Genomic DNA, 27067 nt, shown 5'->3' with positions numbered 1-27067 from the left:
CTTATGTCAACTCAAAAAAAAATCCAAAACCTGTCAAAAATTTACTAAAAATTAAAAACCAAAATTGTGAGGCTGAAAAAATATTCATTCCTTTTGTAATTACAATGCTAGCTTTCCTCAGGTGTAATATACAGAATTATCTTGCCAACTCAACCACTTTGTTGATGTAGAGCACTGGAGGATCACCAGTTTTGAATGAATTCGTAAGAATAACTACCCCCCTCTCTCTCTCTCTCTAAGTTTCAACACTATGATAGATTTTCAACAGACCAAAACAAAATGAGGACAAAAGACCATTCAAGGCAAGTCAGGGAAATGATAATAGAAGCACAGATCTGGGGACAGGTACAAGATCATCTCAAAGGCTCTGAAGATACCTTGGAGATCAGTGCAGTCCATTGTGAAAAAGTGGAAAAATATAAAACCACAGCCACACTGCCTAGGTCAGGCCGCCCCTCTAAACTTAGTCACTGGAGATGAGATGTGGCACTTGTAAGAGAGGTTACTGTGACACCAACAGTCACTCTGAGTGAGCTGCAGAGGTCAGTGGCTGCAACTGGAGTTGAATTTCATGGCTCCAACAATCTCTAAGGCTTGCACAAAAAGGGTATTTATGAAAGAATGGCAAGGAAGAAGCCCTGGCTAAAAAGAGCATATCCTTGCCCATAAAATTTTTGCAAAGCATCACTTGGAAGATACTGTAAAATTGTAGAAGAAAGTCTTGTGGTTGGATGAGACTGAAGTGGAACATTTTGGCCTCAACACTAAGTGTGGCATAAATCTAATACTGTGCATCAGCCAGGTAACACCATCCCTACTGTAAAGAATGGTGGAAGAAGCATCTTGCTATGGGGATGCTTTTCAGTAGCAGGGACTAGGAACCTGGTCAGGATTGATGGGAAGATGAAGGCTGCTGAATACAGAGAGATCCTGGATAAAAACCTGCTAGCCTTTCATTTCTTCTACCAAAGTGCATGACCATACACTTCCCGATACTGAAGTCTATCAGCCACTTAGCTGCCCATTCTCTTAATCTGTCTAAGTCCTTCTGCAGCCTACCTGCTTCCTCAATACTATCTGCCCTTCCACCAATCTTCATATCATCTGCAAACTTGTCAACAAAGCCATCTATTCCATCATCTAATTCTAAATCATTGATATACAGCATTGAAAGAAACGGTCCCTACACTGACCCCTGCTGAACACCACTAGTCACTGGCAGCGAACCAGAAAAGGACCCTTTTATTCCCACTCACTGCCTCCTACCAATCAGCCAATGCTCTAACCATGCTAGTAACTTTCCTGTAATTCAATGGGCTCTTAACTTGGTAAACAGAGTCATGTGTGGCACCTTGTCGAAGGCCTTCTGAAAGTCCAAATAAGCAACATCCACTCCATCCCCTTTATCTATCCTACTTGTATTCTCCATAAAGAATTCCAGTGGGTTCATCAGACAAGATTTTCCCTGAAGGAAATAATGCTGATTTTGTCCTATCTTGTCCTGTGTCACCAAGGGCGGATGTTGAGACTCACTTATCAATCTCATTATGAGAGGACTTCTGCTTCAAAATAGTGTTGATATTCAAAGGAACCCAGGTTATAGAAGACTGTTGTAAGGGTGCAGCACATTATTAAGATAATGAATGGTATGTATACTCAATGACCACTCAACAGGTTGTAAGGAAGTCTTATTGCAATTGCATAGGGCCCTGATGGGATGACAGGTGGAGTACTTTGCGCAGTTTTGGCCCCTTTGCCTAAGAAGGGAGGTACTTGCCATGGAAGTATTGTCAGAGGAGATATTGAGCAGACTGAGACTTTAGATTCTTTATAATAGAATATTCTTTAGAATTCAGAAGATTAATTTTATTTTATTTAGAGATACAGCATGCTAACAGACCCTTCTGGCCAAGCTACACCCATGTAACCAATTAACAGAGTAACCTGTATGCCTTTGGAATGTGTGAGGAAGCCAGAGCATTGGGGGAAACCCACACAGTCATGAGGAGAACATAGAAACTCTTAGAGAAAGCAGTGAAACTGGCACCAGTCACTACAGTACCACCCTGCTCCCCACTTCTTATTCTATTCTATTAAGAAGAAAAAAACTTCCAAAAATTATTAAAAGAGCCTAATAGGGTAGAGAATAGAGAGGATGCTTTCTCAAATTGAGGAATCTATAACTAGGGGAATTAGTTTTAAAAAAGGAGTAGGCTCTTAAAGACTGAGATAAGGAGAAATTTCTTCACCCAGAGGGCGGAGAGCATTTGGACTTCTCAAAGTTGAATCATGAGAGACATGAAAAGATCTGGACATTGAAAGATTCAACGGATGTGAGGGTAGGGCAGAAAAATGTTGGTAAGGAAAGATCAGGCATGACCTTGACGAATGGGTGGAGTGGAGTAATCTGGAAGAGCCAGATAACTTACTTCTGATCCTATTTCTTATGATCTTAAGTCAACCTTAAAATTCAAGCGATACTCAACTCTGTGGTGAAATGATCAAAGTATTCAAGGGTGATCACCAGATTGAATGAGCCAACTGGTTCTCAGAGGCTGCTAGGAGCTTGACTTATAATTAATTCTCCCTCCTTTCCTGTGTGGACAAATACCTTCCATGCAATCACCAAGTGCTAGTTGAGACTGGAAACTCACTGCCTGTGGGATTAGTGGGTGAGAACATCGAAGTGTTAAATGACTTTGCAATAACACTTGATAACTATCACCTACTCTTTCTAACTTTGCTTAAAGTTTATTTTCACTTTCATTATTAAACACTTGTTGAAAAATCAGGGTGGAGTCCATCAGGGAATTTTCGGTATCTATCATAACCGCAAATGTTAATGTTTATATTCTAGGCCAGGTTAAATCTGCAGGAGTACTATGCACATATAATGTACTGACCACAGCCCCTTCTTGCTGTTTCCAGACACAGTGCCAACATTAATCTTCATCGAAAGCTACTGACCAAGGAACTGGATGAAATGGGGATGGATCCAGCTCCTCCAATTTCCAAGGACCTCCGAGAGGAATTTTTGGCCAAGATCTATGGTGGCCACCATGGAATTGGACTTGATATGAGGGACGAAGTCAGTTCACCAGCAGGGACAGAAGATTCCCACACCAATGGCTACACAAGGGTCACACCAGATGATTATATGGTGCTGGACCTCAGCACCACTTCCAGCATCCAATCCAGCAGCAGTATCCACTCTTCACGGGAATCAGAGGTGGGAAGTGATGAGGGGATCCTGTTGGATGAGATAGATGGGGCCAGCGACAGTGGTGAATCCACCCACAGAGCAGAGGTTCAGTCCCAGGCTGCTGGTTCCAGTCATGAAGCCCTAGAGGCCTCGATATTGCAAGCAGCATCAACCAGCAATGGTGGGATCATGTGTATTATCTGCCACAAAATGTACAGCAACAAGGGGACACTGAGGGTTCACTACAAGACAGTCCATCTCCGTGAAATGCACAAGTGCAAGGTTCCTGGTTGTAACATGATGTTCTCCTCCCTGCGAAGTCGGAACAGGCACAGCCAGAACCCCAATCTACACAAGAATGTTCCTTTTGCCTCCATTGACTAATGCAGGTCTCTGTGCCAGGTGACCTGATCTGCTGAGCCTTTTTGACATCAGGTGCTTTCTTCGCTGTTTTGCCCTCTGACCTGGGGTTCATACACAAGGAGCAATTGTTTGGAGCTCAGTGGATGGAAATCCCAGGTCATATTGAAATGCTCATGCTTAATTCATCTCCAAAGAGACCGTATAAACTATCTGTGACTGTTGCCTGCAGAAAAAAGTACCTTCTTGTTGTCTTTGTGAACTTAACTACTTGTCAGCTTTTGAAAGAAACTTTGATTGAGCATGGCAGCTTTTTTTGTACAGACTATGCCCTTAAAAAGGCCAATGATGTCAATTGATTCTACTGTCATCCTGATAAGCCAAGGTCCTTTTTCTGTCACATTTCTAATTTGTGAAATAGTCCTCTAAGGTTATAAACATGGAATTTGAAAAGAAAATTAATGTCCTCTTTTAACCAACAGATTTGGGATAAATGTAACTTGTATCTGCATAGATTTTTGGCATTTGATGCCTTGTGCTTTTTATTTATAGCAGGGCACAATCTTGAAATTTGAGCCAGGCCTTTCAGGGATGATGTCAGGAAATTTTCCTGAAAAAGGAGGAAAAAGTAATTGCAAACTTTCAACCCCTGGAGTTCAACATATATTGCAAAACTGAGATTCATAAAATTTTGTTGGGTAACTATCACCAAGGTAGATGGGTGGAGGTAAGATACAGATCAGCTACAATCTAATTGATTCAAATTGCCAAATGGCCATCTCCACTTCCAATGTTCCAAGTGTTTCACTCAGTATTAAATATCAGTTGCCATTTCAGTCATCAGTTTGCCCCTCTTTGTAAACTGGCATGACGTGATCTTTCTCTTCACTTAATAACATTGCATTAAATTTTATCTACAGCCTGTTGTTCCCTTGCTAACATACAACAGTCCTTGGAAAGATGAGCTCTACTACTGTCTCCTAGCCCACAATCTTTACTACACCAGAATGCTGAGTTCTCTGATCTTCTCCAATTCTGCTCTTTGCATCATCACCACCATCCCTGATTCCCCGAGGCGCCAAGCTTTGATTCACCCTCCACAAACCATTCTGTCTCCCTTTCCTCCTATATTTTTGTAGGAGGTATATTATAACCACACTGAGCCCAAATCACCATATGTGTCTCAAAAATTGTCTTATTACATTCCTGTGAAGTATCTTGTGATATTTTACAATGTTAAAGATTCCACATTAATATGCTTCCACTGTCAGAAGGCTATTAAGAACACTTTTTTTTGCTGGTTTTAGGGGAAAGCATTTCATAATATCCTGATTGACAGATGCCTGAGTGACAGAGATTTCCTGCAGCCGATTGTTATCTTGACTATTTAAGAATTAATTCAAACCAGTATTGAAGAACCCTTAGTTGAAGCTAGTGCTTCACACCTCCTCCAGACAGATTATGTTGGGGCTTTTTTTCTCAATAGAAGGAAGAACTGAGATTGGTAATCACAATGACATGATACTTTCACAGTCTGCTAGATATGGGTGATTGGGAGAGAATGTGAGGTTCATTACATTCCTTTGAAACACGATGAAACCTTTGCTCATTTTATAGGATGCAGATAGTCATAAAAACTCATGCCAATCAATAAAAGCTGCTAGTTCCTTAATTTATGAGGATTTGTTTAATTTGACTAATTGTTGCCACATGTATCTAAGATGGAACACATCTGAAAATCTAATGAGAGAATATTTCTCTACCTAAATTCTAATACTGGATTACCAATGACAAGGCCAGTTATCAGCTTTCTGCATAATGGCCATTCTCATCTCAAAATCATACTTCTTAAGCTACAGGCTTCAACAAATAAATAAACCTTTTAAGAAGATAACCATTGAACAGCATTGTAGAAGCATTTAACTACAAGCACCTGATGGTTGCGATATTCTGAATAGCACCCAAATTCACCCCAGTAAAAAGTTTTATTTCTCCGTCACCTTTACCATAAGGGACAACACCAAAGCGCTTTGCAGGAACATCATTAGTCAAAATGTAACACTAAGCCAGTAAAGGCCAGATGATTAAAAGTTTGGGCAAATATACATATATATTTTTTCATAGTTTGATTTCCAGGAAGAGAGAGGTGAAGAGATAGAAATGTTAAGGGAATAAAATCTTGAGTTTTAACACAGATGCAAGTGGTGAAGCTTTTACATTCAGCAGTGTGTAAGGGAATAGAATTGGAGGGTTGAAAACATTTTTCAGGATTATAATTATGTGGGGGATTAGAGATAAGGATGGCATGCACCACAGAGGCATTTGAAAAAGTACAAAATTTAAAGTTAGGCATTGTTTCACTGGGAGCCAGCCTAAATCTGTAAACATATGGCTGATGGATGAAAGAATTGTACCAGTTGAGGGGCGGACTGTGTGATTTTGGACGTCTCACATTTATAAAGGGTAGAACAAAGGACCCAACCAGGAGGGCAACCAAGTGCATAGCTGAGATGGATGACAATTTGAACACAAAATTTGGTTTGGTTCTAAATCCAAGTAAATACAAAACAGCAGGGTAGAGCAGATGCCAGTGTTCAGGTTTAATTAGATAGACGATTAGGTCAGACGACTTAGATTTAGAATCATTTCAAGGTAATTTGTACAACAAGGTTGAAGCCTTTATTTGATGTCTGTCAAGTCCATTCACTCCATCTGACCTGATATTCCTGACTTTTAGCTTGTTGTTCAACTTCTTACATCAGTTCCTGATTTCTCATTAAAGAGATACATCAGTTGTCTTTAACTAATTGATACTGTACATTTTCATTCATTTTTTTTGGTGACTTACATCCCAATTTTAATTTCCTTGGAATGTAAATCTTTAGCACAATAACAACCCATATCTCTGGCATTCAATTTCCCATTATGGCAGAGCACATTTTAAAATAAATGGTAATTTAATTTAGAATTAATGATAGTTCTTGAGCTTAAAGGAATAGCGAGCAGGTATATTGCCAATAATGATCAAGGAATCTGAACTTGAAGGGGCTTCTACAGTTAATTTATCTTCAATAAACATTAAACAAGGCCTTTGGCTCATCAGTATTACATATTATTGATGGTTGTTAGCATTTTTTTGTTCTATCTTTGTGTAAGATCTTGCTGGGATGGGGAGGATGGGGAGGGTGGGGTGGGTGGGGTAAGGGAGGCCTCTTGTTACTGAAGGTGAAGAGAGAGAAGGTAAGACTTTGTTCGCTGAACATTTGGTTGTTTATTTTTGCTTTACAAGCTCTTTTCCTTTTTCTTTGTGTTTCTCGACCTTTTTTAAAAACTAAAATGAAATTCAGTTCAGTTTACTATTTGCTAGAGGTAGCAACATATTCAGCTAGCATGCTTCCACACTCTGAGAAAAATGAAATCGTGTGACTCTAGACTAGTACGTGAATCCAGTCATACACTTTCAATGCTACACAGTGATATGTATCATTTTATACTCTTTTCCCTTATTAGTGACTTTTTTAAAACTGGGGTGTTTCCAGGTTTCTTCAATTCAAACAGACAGCCCCCAATGACACTAGCTCACTCTGTAGCAATGAACAACACTAAGGAGACTATTATATTACAATTACAATTTTACAGATTTCAACATTACTGCTGACTTTGCACTGAATGACTGAAGATCGTAATCCAGAGAAACTATCCCTGTTTCTATTAATTGCCAGGGTAACGAATGATTAAATAGTGAGAAGAAATATTTGTCTGAAATCAAAATTCTGCAGCCTTCAGATCCTGAGTGACCACATACTGAGAAGCTTGCAGAATGAGAGTTTTGCCACTGTAACCCTCTGTAACAGAAGGAGTTTTTTGGATGATGCAGGGTTCAGGGTTGCTCTTTGGCAGTTCAATTATATCAATGCGATGAGTTTTGGTCACATTAGGATAACTTAAAAGCTATGTCTGCACTGCTATCTCTAAGAAACCTTACATTCCAATAGGTAGAGAGAGTAGTTTCAGAACATTTCTTCCTTAATGACGGAACAAAAAGAAACATTATTTCTTGGAATATGTAACCTGGCACATGGTGTTACAATTAATGAGTATTGTAGATTGAAACCTATATTTCATGAATGTTTAAAGCATGCAAGTCCCAGCATTGATCTAAAGTATGAAGTAACAAAGCTTTTTTTTAAATTAGGAAATGTTGCAAGTGTAGTATAAGAGCCTTTTGACACTGACTTGAAAATGCAGAAAGACTTCCTTAGACAGAAGAACACACGGGCTGTATTGATTGGTAGTATTTTGACTTTCAAAGCCCCAGTGTAACCTTAATACAAATAAACAAATTTACACAATGTATATTAGGTTTTGGAATGCATGGCTTGATAAAGTGGTGGATACAGACTCAATATTTTCTTAATAGGGAATTGATTAAGTTAAAAAATGGAGGGATAATGAGGAGGGAACAGCATTATTGCAGTAGCTGGATTGCTGTCCAAGAGAGCTGGTATGGACCAAATTCTTCCTTTTATACTGTACTATTCCATAATTTAATGAAATATGGAATAAGTCCTGATTTACCTAGATAGTTGTGCAAAGGGCAACTATTTGAAATGAAGGAATTTTGTGTAAGTGACCATGTATAAAAGGTTTCCAAACAATGGGAGCAGCGTTAGACCACGTTATACAGGAACTCTCAGTCTTGGTGAGACTTTGGACTGTGAACTACTGCCAGATTCCAGAGGAGGCTGTTACAAAATCTTAACTTCAATTCTCAGAAATCTAACTAAAAAGGTTTGTATTACAATCTTAACAAACTTAGTCTTAAAATCAGCAGGGTTCTTCTGCCCGGCCTCAGACTTACAGGAGAAAGTGGGCTTGTTCGAGATTCCTTTTTTATATGTATACATAAAACAGTTGGAAATAAAGACGTATTTTCTATTAGATTTTTAAAAAAGGGATCTTAACAATGTGCTAGTGCACTTCACAGTCAGGACTGCAAAATTATTTTGACTGAGAAGGATCTGATAGGTAGAACATTAACAGCAGATGAGTTCGCTTTTCATATTTGACATTTTCTATAATGTAACAAGAAAAGAGATATTCCACTTCCTCCTTTCCACCTCCCAGAATATAATTTTTTTCATTATGATATTACATCGTTATGCAACTAGAGCTCTGGATAACAGTTACTGCATTAGTTACCACACAGAATTGTATGAAGTCTGCCTTTTATTGAGCTCTGCGTGAAGCCAAACCGTGTGTTTGTTTGTGTGTGTGTGTGTGTGTGTGCGCGCGCGCAAGTGCATGTCTGATTGAATTATTGTCAAGTTCATTTTACCTATTTTGCGAGGTGAAACTGAGCAACACTAATGTGTTTCTTAAACACTTAATTATTTCACTGTTTAATTGCTTACAAATGTTTGTTCCCCTTTGCATAGAAAACAAATTAACCTTTCTATTTTTGTTTCAATTTGGTACTTAAAAGGTGTGTTTTCTTTTAATTATTTTGTGTTATTTTTATATTTGCACAAAATTGTTCACTCTGGTCAATTTGCCAAAGAGCATTTTTGGACTTGCAACTGCTGCTCCCAGCAGCCGATTCTTTTCAGTATTGTGGGTGTGTGTGTTTTCATTGACGACCTAACAAGCCAGTGTTAAAAAGACCAAAGCTCTAATGAGAAGGGATTGACTATGTTGTATACATTAAGAGGAGCATGTACTGAACAAACCGGGGGAATACGATGCTGGAACATTGAAGGTACTCTGCTTCGTGTCATGCGTCTAAGTCTAAATATTCACACGTCACTTTAAAGCCTTGAAAAATGCGATTATTGATGCCAAGATTCTGACACATTACCAGCATATTCCGCCTCTCCTCCCCTCTGCTGTAACAATCACAACCCTACAGGGACATAGATAAATGTGTACACTTAAGTTCAGCTTGCGGCCATTCAGTGTGAGAGGAAATGTAAGTGCCTATTTATTGCAGCTGAAGAAAGAATTGAGTACAGGATCTCAAACTGTCTGTAAAGGCCACTGATGTATGCCTGCACCATAAGAGCCAGAAGCTGAAAGCTCAGTTCCATGTTTGGGAGCCGCAGCCCAGGGCCACCTAAACTGCAAGCAGACAGACAGGGGGAAAAAAAATGATTTGTTAGGCAAAGTCTCTGCAGTGTAATGCGGCTGACAGCCCTGAATTGACAGTGGAACTGAAGAGACTTTGAGTTTAGATTGATGGGCTGTTCAGGCATTCCATATCACCTGTGAAGCACAGTTTGGACAGCTAACCCTGCTGGGCTTACCTGCACAATGTGGGTGTGAAGGGTGTGTCAGGCAAATGTGTTAGAAGTGGATTGCCGTGATGTAAAGTTAGTTTCAGGATTTCTAGCAGAAGAAGCTGAAACTGAAATTGCAAGTTTCGAAAATTTGTTTACAAATTAAATGCTTCCTTTGGCTGAGAGCTCTCCCAGTGCAGTGTCTAAGCTGAGTACCTGGTCTCTGGCAATTCAGACTGACCTTTTCTTAACACTGAGGGCTTCTAAACCCTGTGGCAACACATCATTAACTTACGTTAATTCCATATCTGTATTTGGATGACAACCCATTAACTGTTAGTACTTAATGAGAACCAGTATAGTTATTCGTCTCACTTTGTGCAGGCAGAGGCTCAAAGGTACTGAGCCTAAGGCAGTATTTACACTCGCCCACTGTGACCCCACCTGATCCCAAAAATGTTTGCTATCCCAGTAGTCTTATTTACACTGAATACAGAGCTATCATGTGTTTGAGGAGCTAAATTGTCTTACAGTAACTGAGGCAAACACAGTCTGGAATCATAGTTTAACAACTGCACTCACCTCCTGTGCTTTGTTCCACTGACTGTAACATTATTGAGTAATATCTTTTATTTCCTTAATGGATGACCCAACACCCTCAGAATGTTTGGTACCATACTTAGAAAACAACAAAACTCTGATAAAGACATCTAAAACTAAATACAAAACTGCATTCTACACCTTATATCATCAACTATTTCTCAGATAGATCACATAATTATGAATCTAGTGCAATTATTTTGTAGGCAAGTAATTATGTATTTTAGGATAATGGTTGCGTGGATTGATGTGCTCTCAGCTGTGATGGACTAAAACACTTCCTCAAATTTTAATTTCTAATAGTCAAATTTTGGATAAGATAGTGATAAAGACAATCTATTGGCTGCAGTTTAAGAACTGTGACAGCGCTTTTCTAAAAATAATACAAAATTCAAAGTACCAATGCTTCTTTTTCAAGAAATTTTCATAATTATCCCTCTTTAATTACGTTTTCAATTTGTTTGCTTTCTTGTACGTGAAAGTTAATGCACTGCTATAACGCTTGAATAACCACAGTATGCTCTACAAAGTATTGCTGTACCTGGGGAATTGAAAAGCCTGCTTCACTTTGATCTACTAATCATGACATTGGTAGTTTCATAAATACTGTATGCATTGAAAACAAAACAAGTTTTTCAATTTAGTAGTTTGGAAAAGAGGAGTCCGTTTTTTATTTGTAATTGTTCCCTTGTATTTCTGTACTATATACTGTCTCTGGTTTTTGCATTAAATGCATAAGGGTTTGGGATGTAAATGGAATTTTATTCATATTTTGTCCAAATACCTCTTGTAATTTGTATCAGAATTCTTGTACAATTTTTATATTAAAGATTTATCAGTCACTGGCAAATTAGTTCTTTTCTTTGATAAAACGGGAATGTTCCTGAACCTAACTGTGCTCCATTCAACCCAGAAAGCTGTACACACATTTCAAAATGTCTCAGTATATTCACTGACATTTGTTAGATTGCTGGGCCAGATCATTAAGGACTGATTCTCAAGCTAAGTGAAATCAGAAGACAAATACTGAACAAGCATCGGATTCATGCAGGCTACCTTTTACCATTCTCGATTCCTGCTCCTGAGTAATTTCCAATGTTCCAGTTAAAGTCTTTCAGTCTGTGAGTCTAGCATCTGCAAAACGAGATGTAGCATTGAGGCTATTCTGGTAAAATGATAAACAAATTTGAAACATCAGCATGTAAATGCATCGGAGAGTGTGTAGATAGATTGGTTTAAGAGATAATGGTGGGATTTAAATCTAAAATATACTGGAATATTGACAAATTTACAGTTTAGGTTCAGGTGTTATTACATAAATTTAGTGAAGCTGGATGATAAATTCACTACCTTTGCACTTTGTGTAAAGTTCTAATGAAATCCTCATGAAATACTGGCAGGGTAGCTGAATGTGATCTCAATAATCTCAGTTAAAATGTAAGATTATTCTGTAAAGAATCATGAGGTACCTCACTTATAGAGAGGAAAATACAGAAGTTCAAATATAATTAAAAACAAAACTTGTGAGGAACTTACACCTTTAAAGTAGAGAGCCACATCACTGCACTGAAAGAGCATTGAATCAATTCATAGACTCATACAGCATGGAAGCAGTTTCTTGGGCCCAACTAGTCCATGCTGACCAGTTAATCTCATCCCATATGCCCCCATTTGACTCTTATCCATTTGAATCTTTCCTATCTATGTATCTCTCTAAATACTTTTGAAACGTACCTACCCTAACATTTCCTTTGGCAGCTCATTCAGACCAATTGCTGGGTGAAAAAGTTGCCCTTACACTCCTCTCAGATGCTTCTCCTCTGACATGCCCCAATCCCTATCAAAGCACAAGCAGGCAAAATTTCACACAGAAACACAGAGATAATATTAGAGGGCCGAGGCCTCAGATGGCTCTTGAAGGAGGAGAGGGATGAAATGTTTCTACTGATGGGATTTTACCTTCAATGGCCATCAGGACGTTAAGGAACAGATATGCAACCAGCTTAGGGAGAGGTGAAAACACAACAGGGTTTTTAGTAGCTGCAACATAGTGAGTAGCTTCAATTCCCCCAATTTAGACTGGAAGCTCTTTGGTGCAAGAGATTTAGGTAAGGTAGAATTGGTTGGATGCAGCCAAGAGAGCTTTTTATAGCAGTATGTTGGTGGTCCAAAAGTCCAAAAGAGATGGGGATTTTTTGCATCTCTGTTTACTTCAGCAACAGACACAGAATCTATAGAATTGAAGCAAAGCAGTCATGGATAGGATACAGGTTACAGAGGAGGAACTGTTTGCTTTCTTAAGGCAAATTAAATAAATAAATAAAGGCATCCGTTAGTCTTGCGAGACTATGGATCTGCGCCTGGAAGGTCTTCACCTCCAGGGTGCAGGCCTAGGCAAGGTTGTATGGAAGACCGGCAGTTGCCCATGCTGCAAGTCTCCCCTCTCCACGACACCGATGTTGTCCAAGGGAAGGACATTAGAACCCATACAGCTTGGCAGCAGTGTCGTCGCAGAGCAATGTGTGATTAAGTGCCTTGCTCAAGGACACAACACGCTGCCTCGGCTGGGGCTCAAACTCACAACCTTCAGATCTCTAGTCAAACGCCTTAACCACTTGGCCATGTGCCCACACTAAGGCAAATTAGTGTGGATAAATCCCCAGGGCCTGACAAGCTGCTCCCTCAGACCATGTGGGAGGCCAGAAATTGCAGAGGTCCTAGCAAAGGTATTTAAAATGTCCTTAGCCGTGGCAGAGATGCTGGAGGCTTAGAGGATAGCTAATGTTGTTTCATTGTTTTAGAAATTAGCCAGTAAGCCTGTCATCAGTTGTGGGTAAGTTATAGGAAGGTATTCTAAGAGAATATATATATGCATTTGGATGAAGAGACTGATTTCGGATAGTCAAGATGCTTTGTGGATGGTAAGACATATCTAACCAATACTAAAGAGATTTCAAGGCAGGTACCAGAAATTGGTGATGAAGGCACGGCAGTGGAGGTTGTCTGCATGGACTTTAGCAAGGTCTTTGACCAGGTCCCACATGGGTGGTTGGTCAAGAAGGTTCAGTTGCATGCCTTTCAAGATGAGGAAGTAAATTGGATTAGACATTGGCTTTGCAGGAGAAGCTAGAGAGTGTTAATAGGTGGTTGCCTCTCTGAATGGAGGCCTGTGACTATTGAAGTGCTGCAGCGACTGGTGCTGGGTCCATTGTTGTTTTTTCTCTATGTCAATGATTTGGATAATAATGTGGTAAACTGGATCAGCAAATTTTTGGATGACATCAAGATTGGGGGTGTAGTGGACAGCAAGGAAGATTATCAAAACTTGCATCAGGATCTGGACCTGTTGAAAAAATACCGACAATTGTAAGTTGTTGCAATTTGGAAGGACAAGCTAGGGTATGGCTTTCACAGTGAGTGAGTAGGGCACTGAGGAGTGCTATGGAACAAAGGGATCTGGGAATGCAGGTACATTATTCATTGAAAGCAACATCACAGGTAGATAGGATCGTAATGAAAGCTTTTGACACACTGGCCTTCATAAATCAAAGTCTTGAGTCGAGGAGTTGGGAGGGGATGTTATGTTGAAGATGTATAAAACATTGGTGAGGCTGAACTTGGAGTAATGTATGCAGATTTAGTCACTTAACTACAGGAAAGATGTCAATAACATTGAAAAAAATTACAAGGATGTTTGCAGGAGTTGAGGATCTGAGTTATAGGGAAAGGAGGATTTTATTCCTCAGAGTGTAGAAGGGTGAGGGGAGATGTGATGGAGGTATACTAACTTACGAGGGATATACATAGATATTTTTCTAAAATGCAAGCAGGGTTTTTCCACTGAGGTTTGGTGAGACTACGACTAGAGGTCGTCAGTTAAGGGTGAAAGCTGAAATGTTTAAAGGGAACATGAGGGAACTTCTTCACTCACAGGGTGGTGTGAGTGTGAAACAAGTTGCCAGCAGAAGTAGTGGATGCTGATTTAATTTCAACATTTAAGAAAAATTTGCATGGGTACATGGATGGGAGGGATATTCATGGGACTAGGCAGATTAATAGTTTGGCATGGACTAGTTGGGCTAAAGGGCCTATTTCTGTGCTGCGCTGTTCTGTGACTCTAAAAGAGGGGCCATATTGGACCTTGTATTAGGTAATGCATCTGGCCAGGTAACTGTTCTTTCAGTGGGGAAAAATTTAGGGAACAGTGATTCTAACTCATTAAGTTTTACGGTAACTTTGAATGATAAATACATTACAGGAAAGAAATAAATTGAGGGAGGTTAAATTATGTGTGTATTAGGCAAGAGTGAGGAGGAATTCTTTTTGGGAAAGTCCACATTTAACATATGGAGGTTGTTTAAAGTCCAACTAAACAGGGCACAGAATAGGTATGTTCCAGTAGGAGAAGGAAGGACAAAGAAGGCAAGGTAAGGGAAATTGGTAGAATAAAAGAAATTGTGGATTTAACTCAAGTAGAAAAAGGAAGAATATGTTCAGTTTAGGAAGCTAAAATCAAACACTACCCTTGAGAATTATAAAGAAGCCAGAAAAAAGAACTTAAGAAAAGAATTAGGAGAGCCAGAAGGAGCCATGAAAAGTAATTGAAAGAAAGATTAAAGAGAAAACTAAAGCATTTTATACACGCATAAAGAGCAAGAGGATAACTATGGAGAGGTTAGGACCATGAAGGGATAAAAGTAGGAACATGTGTTTGGAAGAAAAGGATGTGGTGAGGTCCTAAATGAATACTTTGTGTCAGTATTTACCAAGGAGAACATCATGGAGCATAGTGAGTGAGTGTTGAATGTGCTGATATGCTAGGACATTTTAGGATTAAAAAAAAGGTCTCTTTTGAAGTATTCGCAAGGTTCCTCATCCATAAGACCATAAGACATAGGAATAGAGTTAGGCCATTCAGCACATTGAGTCTACTCCACTATTCGATCATGGCTGATTTATATTTTCCTATCAACCCTTTTCTCCTGCTTTCTCCCTATAATCTTTGACACCATTAATAATAAGATCTGGGCCTTTTGGCTACTGAATTGGCTCCGCCATTTCGTCATGATTGATCCATTTTCCCTCTCAGACCCAATCTCCTGCCCATAGCCCTTCATGCCCTGACCAATCAAGAATCCATCAACCACTGCCTTAAGTATACATACAGACTTAGCCTCCATAGCTGCCAGTAGCAACGAATTCGACAGATTCACCACTCTCTATCTTTCTCATCTCTGTTCTAAAAAGAGACCCACTATTCTGAGGCTGTGTCCTCTGGTCTTAAGACTCTCCCACCATAGGAAACGTCCTCTCCACATCCACTCTATCGAGGCCTTTCATCATTCGATACGTTTCAATCAGGTTACAGCTCATTCTTCTAAAATCCAGTGAATACAGGCCTAGAGCTTTCAAATTTTCTTCATATGACAAGCCGTTTAATCCTGGAATCATTCTCATGAACCTCCTTTGCACCCTCTCCAGTTTCAGCACATCCTTTCTAAGATAAGGGGCCCAAAACTGCACACGATACTCAGTGAGGTCTCACTAGTGCTTCATAAAGTCTTAACATTACATCCTTGCTTTTATACTCTAGTCGTCTTGAAATAAATGCTAACATCACACTTGCCTTCCTCACCACAGACTCAAACTGCAAATTAACCTTTAGGGAATATTCCAAAAGGTCTCATAAATCCTTTTGCACCTCAGATTTTTGTATTTTCTCTCTATTTAGAAAATTGAAGACATTTTCATTTATTCTCCTAAAATGCACTTGCACTTCCCAACACTGTCTTCCATCTGCCACTTCTTTGCCCAGTCTCCTAATCTGGAAGTCCTCTGTACCCTCTCTATTTCCTAAAAACTAACTGCTCCTTCACCTATTGTATCGTGTGCAAACTTTGCAACAAAGCCATCAATTCTATTACCCAAATCGTTGACATTTAATGCAAAGAAAGATTCAGTCTCAACACAGACTACTGTGGAACACCAATAGTCACTGGAAGACAACCAGAAAAGGCTCCCTTTTTTCCCACTCTTTGCCTCCTGCCAATCAGCCACTGCTTTATCCATGCTAGAATCTTTCCTGTAATGCCACGGGCTTGTAACTTGTTAAGCAGCCTCATGTGTGGCACCTTGTCAAAGGCCTTCTGAACATCCAAGTACACAACGTCAACCGATTCATCTTTGTCTATCCTGCTTGTTATTTCTTCAAGGATTTTGAACAGATTTATCAGGCAAGAATTTCCCTTAAGGAAACCATGCTGACTGTGGCCTATTTTATCATGTGCCTCAATTCTGGGGTGTACATCATCTGGTCCAGGTGTCTTATCTACCTTCAGTTTACAAAGTACTTTCTAGTAATGGTAACTTAACACACTTCATGACCCCTGACATCTTGAAATTCCAGCATACTGCTATTGTCTTCCACAGTGAAGACTGATGCAATTCATTTCATCTACCGTTTCCTTGTCTCCCATTACTACCTCTCCAGCATCGTTTCCCCGCAGTCCAATATCCACTCTTGCCTCTCTTTTACACTTAATGTATCTGAAGAAACTTTTGTTATCCTCTTTAATATTATTGGCCAGCTTACTTTTGTATTCCATCAGTAGCTTCTTAATGACTTTTTGCTACCTTCTGTTGTTATTTAAAAGTTTCCCAATCCCTAACTTCTCACTAATTTTTGCTCTATTATATGTCCTCTCTTTGGCTTTTATATTGTCTTTGACTTCTCTTGTTAGCCATGGCTGTGCCATTTTGCCTTTTGAATATTTCTTCCTCTTTGGGATGTATATATCCTGTGCCTTCCAAATTGCTTCCAGAAATTCCAGCCATTGCCGCTCTGCCATCATCCCTGCCAGTGTTCTTTTCCAATCAATTCTGGCCAGTTCCTGTCTCGTGCCTTTGTAACTTCCTTTACCCCACTGTAATACTGATACCTCTGACTTAAGCTTCTCCTTCTCAAATTTCAGGTTGAATTCGATCATATTATGATCTTTCCCCTAAGGGTTATTTTACCTGAAGTTCTCTAATCAATTTCGGTTCATTGCACAACACCCAATCCAGAATAGCTGATCCCCTGTTGGGCTCAACCATGATCTGCTCTAAAATGCCATCTTGTTTGCATTCTAGAAATTTCCCCTCTTGGAATCCCACACAAACCTGATTTTTCTAATCTGTTTGCATATTGAAATCCCCAATGACTATGGTAACATTGCCCTTTTGGCATGCATTCTCTATCTCCTGTTGTAACTTGTAGACTACATCTTTACTTCTGTTTGGGATCTGTATATAACTCCCATCAGGGTCTTTTTATCCTTGCAGTCCCTTAGCTCTATCCACAACAATTCACCACCTTCTGACCCTACGTTACCCCTTCCTAATGATTTAATTTCAGTTTTTTTTACCAACGGAGCCTTGCCACCCCTCTGCCTTCTCGCCTATTCTTTTACAGTGTGTATCCTTGGACATTAAGCTCCCATCTATGATTTCTTTCAGCCATGATTCAGTGATAATCAAGAATAATACCTCCTCTTTCAGAGGACCTGTCCGGGGGCCAACATTTAAGTGCAATTACGAAGAAAACATCGTAGCACCTCTACTACCTTTGAAGTTTGTGAAGATTCACCATGTCATATAAAACTTTGACTTACCTCTATAGATGCGTAGTGGAGAGTATATTGACTGGCTGCATCACTTTCTGGTAAGGAAACTCCAATGCCCTTGAACGTAAAATCCTGCAAAAAGTAGTGGATATGGCCCTCATTTGAGCATGATGAAAGACATTTGCTGAGACATTAACAAGTCCATCATGGTAGATCCCTACCCACCATTGAACAAATCTACACAGAGCACTATCACAGAAAGGCAGTATCCATCATTAAGGACTTCAACCACCCAGATCATGCTCTCTTGTTGCTGCTGCCATCAGGAAGAAGGTACAGAAGCCTCAGGACTCACACCACCAGGTATAGGAACAGTTATTACCCCTCAATCATCAGGTTCTTCAACCAGTGGGGAGAACTTCACTCAACTTGATTTGTCTCATCACTGAAGTGTTCTCACAACCTATGGACTCACTTTTAAGCACATTTCATCTCATGCTCTTGATATTTATAGTGTACTTGTTTACAAATCTTCTTTCTTTTTTCTTTGTTATTTGCACAGTTTGTTGTCTCTTGCACATTGGTTGTTTGTTCCTCCTTTTGGCTGTGGTCTTTCATTGATTCTATTATGGTTCTTGGATTTACTGAGTATGCACGCAAGAAAGCAAAGCTCAAGGTTGTAATGGTGACATACAGTGGCATGCAAAAGTTTGCAAAAGTAAGTGAGTAGAAGATGAACTGATCTCCAAAAGTCATAAAGTTTAAGATGAAACATTCTTTTCAACACTCTAAGCAAGATTAGTGTATTATTTTTGTTTTGTACAATTTTAGAGTGAAAAAAGGAAAGGAGAACCATGCAAAAGTTTGGGCACCCCAAGAGATTTGAGCTCACAGATAACTTTTACCAAGGTCTCAGACCTTAATTAGCTTGTTAGGGCTATGGCTTGTTCACAATCATCATTAGGAAAGGCCAGGTGATGCAAATTTCAAAGCTTTATAAATACCCTGACTCCTCAAACCTTGTCCCAACAATCAGCAGCCATGGGCTCCTCTAAGCAGCTGGCTAGCACTCTGAAAATTAAAATAAATGATACCCAGAAAGTAGGAAAAGGCTATAGGAAGGTAGCAAAGTGTTTTCAGGTAGCTGTTTCCTCGGTTCATAATGTAATTAAGAAATGGCAGTTAACAGGAACAGTGGAGGTCAAGTTGAGGTCTGGAAGATCAAGAAAACTTTCTGAGAGAACTGCTCATAGGAATGCTAGGAAGGCAAATCAAAACCCCCATTTGACTGCAAAAGACCTTCAGAAAGATTTGGCAGACTCTGGAGTGATGGTGCACTGTTCTACTGTGCAACAACACCTGCACAAATATGACCTCATGGAAGAGTCATCAGAAGAAAACCTTTCCTGCATCCTCACCACAAAATTCAGCATCAGAAGTTTGCAAAGGAATATTTAAACAAGCCTGATGCATTTTGGAAACAAGTCCTGTGGACTGATGAAGTTAAAATAGAACTTTCTGGCCGCAATGAGCAAAGGTATGTTTGGTGAAAAAAGGGTGCAGAATTTCATGAAAAGAACACCTCTCCAACCGTTAAGCACGGGGGTGGATCGATCATGCTTTGGGCTTGTGTTGTAGCCAGTGGCACGGGGAACATTTCACTGGTAGAGGGAAGAATGAATTCAATTAAATACCAGCAAATTCTGGAAGTAAACATCACACCGTCTGTAAAAAAGCTGAAGATGAAAAGAGGATGACTTCTACAACAGGATAATGATCCTTAATACACCTCAAAATCCACAATGGACTACCTCAAGTGGCGCAAGTTGAAGGTTTTGCCATGGCCCTCACAGTCCCCTGACCTAAACATCATCAAAAATCTGTGGATAGACCTCAAAAGAGCAGTGCATGCAAGACAGACCAAGAATCTCACAGAACCAGAAGCCTTTTGCAAGGCAGAATGGGCGAAAATCCCCCAAACAAGAATTGAAAGACTCTTAGCTGGCTACAGAAAGTGTTTACAAGCTGTGATACTTGTCAAAGGGGGTGTTACTAAGTACTGACCATGCAGAGTGCCCAAACTTTTGCTTCGGGCCCTTTTCCTTTTTTGTTATTTTGAAACTGTAAAAGATGGAAATAAAGAAGTAATCTTGCTTAAAATATTAAAGAAATGTGTCATCTTTAACTTTATGCCTTCTGGAAATCAGGTCATCTTTTACTCGCTTAGCTATTCACAGTAACAGAAATTTTGACTGGGGTGCTCAAACTTTTGTATGCCACTGTATATGTACTTTGATAATAAATTTACTTTGAACTTTGAAATATACTCAATAAATTGGAATCCATAACTGTTTTTGGCAATGAATTTCACGGATTCCTCACCCCCTGGCCTAAGTAATTCCTCCTCATCTCTTTTCCAAAGGTATGTCCTTTTAACCTGAAACAGTATTTCTCTGGTCCTAGGCTCGACCACTACTGGATACCTCCACTCCACATCCACTCTATTTATGCCTTTCCAGAAGATTAAATTGTATAGGATTTACGGTGACTTGGCCACTTGGATCCAGATTTGGCTTGCCCAGAGAAGACATAGAGACTTATTCTGACTGGAGATCCATGACAAGTCATGTTCCACAGGCATATATTCTGGGACCTTGGCTATTCGTAATATATTTAGTTGACTTGGTTGAAAGCATCGGTTTGTAGGTGTGCAGGTGACAAAATTTGGTGGTGCTGTGGGTAGTGTAGAAAAGCGCTAAAGGATATAATGGGATGTAATCAGTTAGGGACAGAAATGACAGATAAAGTTTAATCCAGTCAAATATGAGCATTGCATTTTGGAATATCACACATAAAGGAAAAATTCACATTTACTGGAATGATTCTTAACAGTATTGATCTACAGAGGGATCTTGGACTCTAGGTCCATAGATCCCTGAAAGTGGCAGCTCAAGTTTATCGTGTGGTAAAGAAGGTGTATGGAATATCTGCCTTTATTGGTCAAGGCACTGAGTTTAAGATCAGGAAGTTATGTTTCAGCTTTATAAAACTCCAAGAGTGACTACATCAAGAGTAGAGGTTCCCAACCTTTTATATACCTTTGACCATTAAGCAAAGGATCTGTGAACTATAGGTTGGGAACCCCCGATCTAGAGTATTGCATTGACTTCTGGTTGCCCCATTGAAGGCAGGATGTCAAGGCTTTGGAGAGGCTGCAGAAGATGATAATCCAGGATATTGCCTAGATTAAACGGCACTAAGGGATAATTGGACAATCTCTGGTTGTTTTCTCTGGTGTGTTAGAAGCTGAGGAGAGACCCGATAAAAGTTCATAGAATTATGAGAAGCGTGGATAGACACCTGGTATCTTTTTCCTGAAATGTATAATACTAGAGAACATGCACTTAAGGGGAGAGGGGAGAAGTTCAAAGGATACATACATGGCAAGCTTTTTTACACAGAGTGATGGATGCCTGGAATGCATTACCAGGGATGGTGGTGGAGGCAGATACAATAGAAGCGCTTAAAAGGCTCTGAAGTAAGCACATGAATATGCAGAGAATGGAGAGAAATAGAGTGCAGGCAGAAAGAATTAGTTTAATTAGGCATCATTAGGCTCATTGGTTTGGCAACAACATTGTTGGTTGCAGGGCCTGTTCCTGTGCAGTTTTGTTCTATGCTCTATGTTTTCTGATTCAGCGTTGGAGCATAGAAGGGGATCTTCAGCTCATCATGTCTGAACTGACATGGTGCCACTCTAATTAATTCCATTTGCCTGCATGGTTCATTTCCCTCTATTCGGTGCCTGTGCGTGTCTGCTTAAATGCTGCATGAAGATTGCTATCGTATCTGCTTCAGTCACTTCCCTGGCAACAGATTCCAGGCACCTAACAACATCTGGGTAAGTGAATCTTTATTTGTAAATCCACATTAAACTTTTCCCCAGATGCCTTACATCCTTTTGACATTTCCATCTGGGAATATGATTCCGACCATCTACATATCTAAGTCTCTCATTATTTTATATACTTTTATCAGGTCTTCCCCCCACCCCCCCCCCACTGCCCCACAGCCTTCAACACTCCAGAGAAAACAATCTAAATTTACCTAACCTCCTCAAACCAGGCAATATCCTAGTGAACTTCGTCTGCACCCTCTCCAAAGTTTCCATATCCTTCCTGCAATGAGGCAACCAGAATTGCACACAATACTATAAATGTGTCTACCCAAAGTTTTATACAGCTGCATAATAAGTTCCCAACTTCTATATTCAATTCCCTTGCCAACAAAGGCAAGCATGCCATGCACTTTCTTTGCCAGCCTATTCATTTATGTTGCCACATTCAACAAACTTGCATCCCAAAATCTATGTGTCCATGTTGTGAATGACTAAACTAAGTCATACAGGAGATGTAACTGGGAGATCTGCTGTCCTCCAATGATGTTTTACACCAGGGGTCCCCAACCTTTTTTGCACTGCGGACCGGTTTAATATTGACAATAAGCTTGCGGACCGGCCAACCGGGGTGGAGGAGGGTGTTCAAGTAGGGTTGCCAACTTTCTCACTCCCAAATAAGGGACAAAAGTAGCAGTCAAATACAGGACACTTGTGTTTACCCCGAGAAAGACTACCATGACCATGAAGCCTTGCACCGGCACCTGTGTGTGCATGCGTGATGTGCGCATATGTGACGTGCGCATGCATGTACGTGCCGATTTTTTTCTACAAATCGGTTTTGGCTTAATCTTCCCAATTCTGTTCAGTGAAACTACACTGTACATACATTACTTCTACTTTATATAGGTGTGTATTTATCATATCATTCCTGCTTTTACTATATATTACTGTTATTTTAGGTTTTATGTTTTTTGGTATGATTTGGTAGGTTATTTCAGGTTCAACAGTGCGTGACAGGGAATGTGAAAGGTGCAGTTGACTCATATCGTTTCATATCGCCAAATCATATCGTTTCCTTGTGGCCCGGTGGTTGGGGACCACTGTTTTACACCTTTTAAACACATAGAAAGTAGCAAATAATTAGCAATCGTTTCAGTGGTTATAATCAGTTACTTAACTTTAACATTCTGAATGTACATAGTTAACTTTGCAGAGTTACATATTTACAATGAGGGAACATCTTAAATGGCAGAACTCCTTTGAATATTCAATATTGATGCTTCTGAGTACAAATTCCAGTCACCCAAAATGTACCTCTTTTATTATAGTGTTGCAGATTGACTCCCTGGATATACAACTCACCAGAATATTAAGTGACAAAAGGGGTCAGTGCTGAACTACAAATGGAGTGACAGGGATATGTCTTTATCAATGTATTAATACAGGTGAGGGCCATACCTTCCCTGGTCTCATCATGAAGTTTTCAATGATCACCAATGAACATGAACAGTCATGCACTGACTTCCCCTGCTTTGTTTCAATGCGACAGAAGTAGAATGTTGCACACCCAGTAATTGATTTCAATAGTCTTAAAGTATAATTTGAAGTTAAGTAGTGAGCATGTTTTATTTTCTGAAGATCAGTTCTTATGTTTATTAATCCATTATAATGTTATCCATAATTTCATAACTCCAGAATAATCCCTATCACCTCCATAAAACAATGCTGTTAAATGCTTTGACCAGGTACTTTAATTTTGCATTTGACCTTCCAAAGTGTCTCACCTCACACTTGTCCAGATTAAACTCCATCTGCCTTTTCTCTGCCCAAGTTTCCAATTGTTCTTTATAGAGTCATAGTGCTGATCCCTTCAGCCCAAGGTGCCCCTACCAAGCACAGTGTTTATCCATCTAGTCCCAAATTCCTGCATTCAGCCCGTATCCCTCTAAGCCTGAATGTACCTGTCCGAGTGCTTCTTAAATGATGCTAGTGCACTTGTCTCAACCATTTTTTCTGGTAGCTCATTCCATGTACATGTTGTGTGAAAAATTATCCCTCAAATGCCTTTTAAAATTTTCTCTTCTTGCCCTAAATCTAAGCCATCTAGCTCTAGACTTCCCTATCCTGGGGAAAAGACCATTACCAATTACCACATCTCTGCTGCTTATGATTTTATAAAACTCTATAAGGTCACAACTCATTCTCCAAGGAATAAGTCATAGCCTGGCCAACCCTTCCCTACAATCAGGTCCACCAGGCTTGGAAATATCCTCAAAAATCTTCAGCAACACACATGCTGGAGGAACTCAGCAGGTCAGGCAGCATCTATGGAAATGAATAAAGTCATTTCAGGCTGAGACCCTTCTTTAGGACTGGAAAGGAAGGGGGAAGATGCCAGAATAAAAAGGTGGGGGAGGGGAAGGAGGCTAGCACATAGATTATAGGGAGCCAGGTGGGTTGGAATGAAAAAGGGCTGGGGAGGAAGGAATCTGATAGGAGAGAAGGGTGGAGTGTAGGAGAAAGGGAATGAGGAGGGACCTGGAGGTATGTGGAGGCTCATGGGATGGTAGGTATGGACAAGAAGAACTCTATCACTGTTAAGGCGATGGGAAGATGGGGTGAGCATGGATGTTCATGAAATGGACGTTCGTGAAATGTTCCTTCCTTCACCATTGATGCTGCTCTCACCTGCATCTCCTCCATTTCCCTCAATAAACACCAAGGATAAATACTTACTAAAAATCTCACCTACCTGCTGTTGCTCAAGACATAGGTGGCCCTGCTGAATTCTAAGAGAACCTACTCTCTCCTGAGCCAACCTTTTACTCTTGATATAGCTATGGAACCTCTTGGAATTTTCCTGAACTTAATCTGCCAGATCCATGTCATACCCTCCTGAATTCCCTCTTAAGAGTCTCCTAATCTCTTTATCGTCATCAAGGGGTTAACCCATCATTTATCCCCTAAACCCAAGATATGCTTCAATCTTTTTCCTGACCAGAGTCTCAATTCTTATTAGCCAAAGTTCCCTAAAGTAGCAGGTTTACCCTTCACCCTAACAAGAACACATAGCTCCTGGACTCCTGAAATTACTCTCGATTATCCTTCTGTATCCTTTGACAACCTTTCTCACTGTCTACAATGCCACCATTTTTTAATATCATCTGCAACGTTAATCAGGCAAGACCATAAGACCCTAAGACATAGGAGCAGAATTAGGCCATTCAACCCATCTAGTCTGCTCCGCCATTCCATCATGGCTGATCCCGGATCCCACTCAACCCCACACACTTGCCTTCTCGCCATATCCTTTGATGCTCTGACTGATCAGGAAATGATCAACTTCTGCCTTAAATATACCCACAGACTTGCCCTCTGCCGCTATCTGTGGCAGAGCATTCCACAGGTTCACTACTCTCTGGCTAAAAAAACCTACTTGTCATCCAGACCATTGATACATATCTTATATGTGTAGATGTATGTAGGTAGAAATGAGCACAATGATTTTGCGTGATTACAAAGTAAACCAAAGCAGAGCTTCAATTTGCCTGTATTATTATCGATGGATGGCCTGCTACACAATTGTGACATCATACAAAAGCAATTTATAGATCAGCTTTAATTACAGCAACACTGTTGCAACAGGCAATGACCTGTACTGACCTCAGCAGCCTAACTAGAACACAGGCTCACTTCAGTGCAGCAGCTTGTTCCAATTTTGGACTCATTATAAAGTCAGAAAGCAAAGTTTTATGAAAAACAGTCCACAAGCATATTTTCAATTCACAATGTACACGGAATACTTTTGGCAACATTTAGACTTTTATGGGAATCCAATCAAGACTTCTTTTTTTTGAAAGGTACTGTCAGAAATAGTTTCAGTTTAATTTATAGAACAGTACAGAGAGGAACAGGCCAATCAGCCCACAATGTTGTGCCAGACTAATTAAATGAGTAACCCATCTGCACGATGTCCATATCCTATCATTTACTGCACATTCATGTGTCTACCTGAGAGCCTCTTGAACGTTCCTATTTTATTTACCTCCACCGCCATCACCTCTGGCAATGTTTTCCAGGCACTCAACACTATGTACTGTATGCAAAAGCTTGCCCCAGACATCTCCTTTGAATTCAACCCCTCTTGCCTTCAATAGATGCTCTCTGGCATTAGATATTTAAACCCTGGGAACAAGATACTGGTTTTCTATCTATGCCTCTGGTAATCTTATAAAAATCTCTGACACATCTCTGCTCAGACTCTGCTGCTCCAACAGAAAACAACATCTCTTTGTAGCGTTATGTCCTATAATCCAGGCAACATCCTGGTAAACCTCTTCTGCACTCTTTCCAAAGGTTCAGCATCCTCTGCATGAAAGTCGCAATACTCTCAATGCGGCCTATCTAGAGTTTTATAAAGCTGCAATATAACTTCCCGACTCTTAACTCTAGTGTTTTCAATATTTGAGAAATGGTGCAAACATATTGTTTGATTGAGCGTTCTTTGTTTGTTACACAATTCATTGGGGGTCATATGTAAGAAATACATGAAAGGCACGTGTCGTTGTGCCACCATGTCATATGTGAGTGCCTCACTAAAAGAAAGGGGAAAAGAAAAACTTATGTTTTCTTTCCAATTAGTTTAGTCATAGAAAACCACAGCACAGAAACAGGTGCTTCAGCCTATCTAGTGCTGAACCATTTAAACTGCCTAGTTCAATTGACCTGTACCCAGACCAAAGACCTCCATAAACTTCCCATCCATATACCTGTCCGAACTTCTCAATTGAAATCACATCCACCACTTGTGTTGGCAACTGGTTCCACACTCTCAGGGCCCTTTGAGTGAAGACGTTTCCTCTCATGTTCCCCTTAAGCATTTCACCTTTCACCCTTAACCCATGACCTCCAGTTCTAGTCTCACCCAACTTCAGTGCAAAATCCCTGCTTGAATTTACCCTGTCTATACCCCTTATAATTTTGTATACCTCTATCAAATCTTCCCTTAATCTTCTACATTCAAGGGAAAAAAATTCTAATCTATTCAATCTTTCCTTATAATTCAGGTGCTCCAGTCCTGGCAATACCCTTGTAAATTTTCTCTGTACTCTTTCAATCTTAAGGCTGA

At 40.0% G+C, this 27067-nt stretch overlaps 1 protein-coding gene across 3 annotated transcripts in view; it reads left to right on the top strand.

Moving 5' to 3' along the window:
- bnc2 (basonuclin zinc finger protein 2) overlaps nt 1–6719 on the top strand; it is a 486445-nt gene extending 479726 nt beyond the window's left edge. For 2 of the 3 annotated variants that reach the window (XM_063048914.1, XM_063048915.1), the window contains one exon: nt 2929–6719. In XM_063048914.1, the coding sequence (XP_062904984.1) occupies nt 2929–3586 (658 nt within the window). In that variant the 3' untranslated portion in view covers nt 3587–6719. The remainder of the gene's footprint in view (nt 1–2928) is intronic. The other variant, XM_063048918.1, reaches the window with a different exon arrangement.
- The last annotated feature ends 20348 nt before the right edge of the window (nt 6720–27067 follow it).

The sequence above is a fragment of the Mobula hypostoma genome, chromosome 5, assembly GCF_963921235.1.
Source record: "Mobula hypostoma chromosome 5, sMobHyp1.1, whole genome shotgun sequence".
NCBI lineage: Eukaryota > Metazoa > Chordata > Chondrichthyes > Myliobatiformes > Myliobatidae > Mobula > Mobula hypostoma.
The sequence above is the reverse complement of the archived record's forward strand: the minus strand, read 5'-3'. Positions and strand labels throughout refer to the sequence as shown.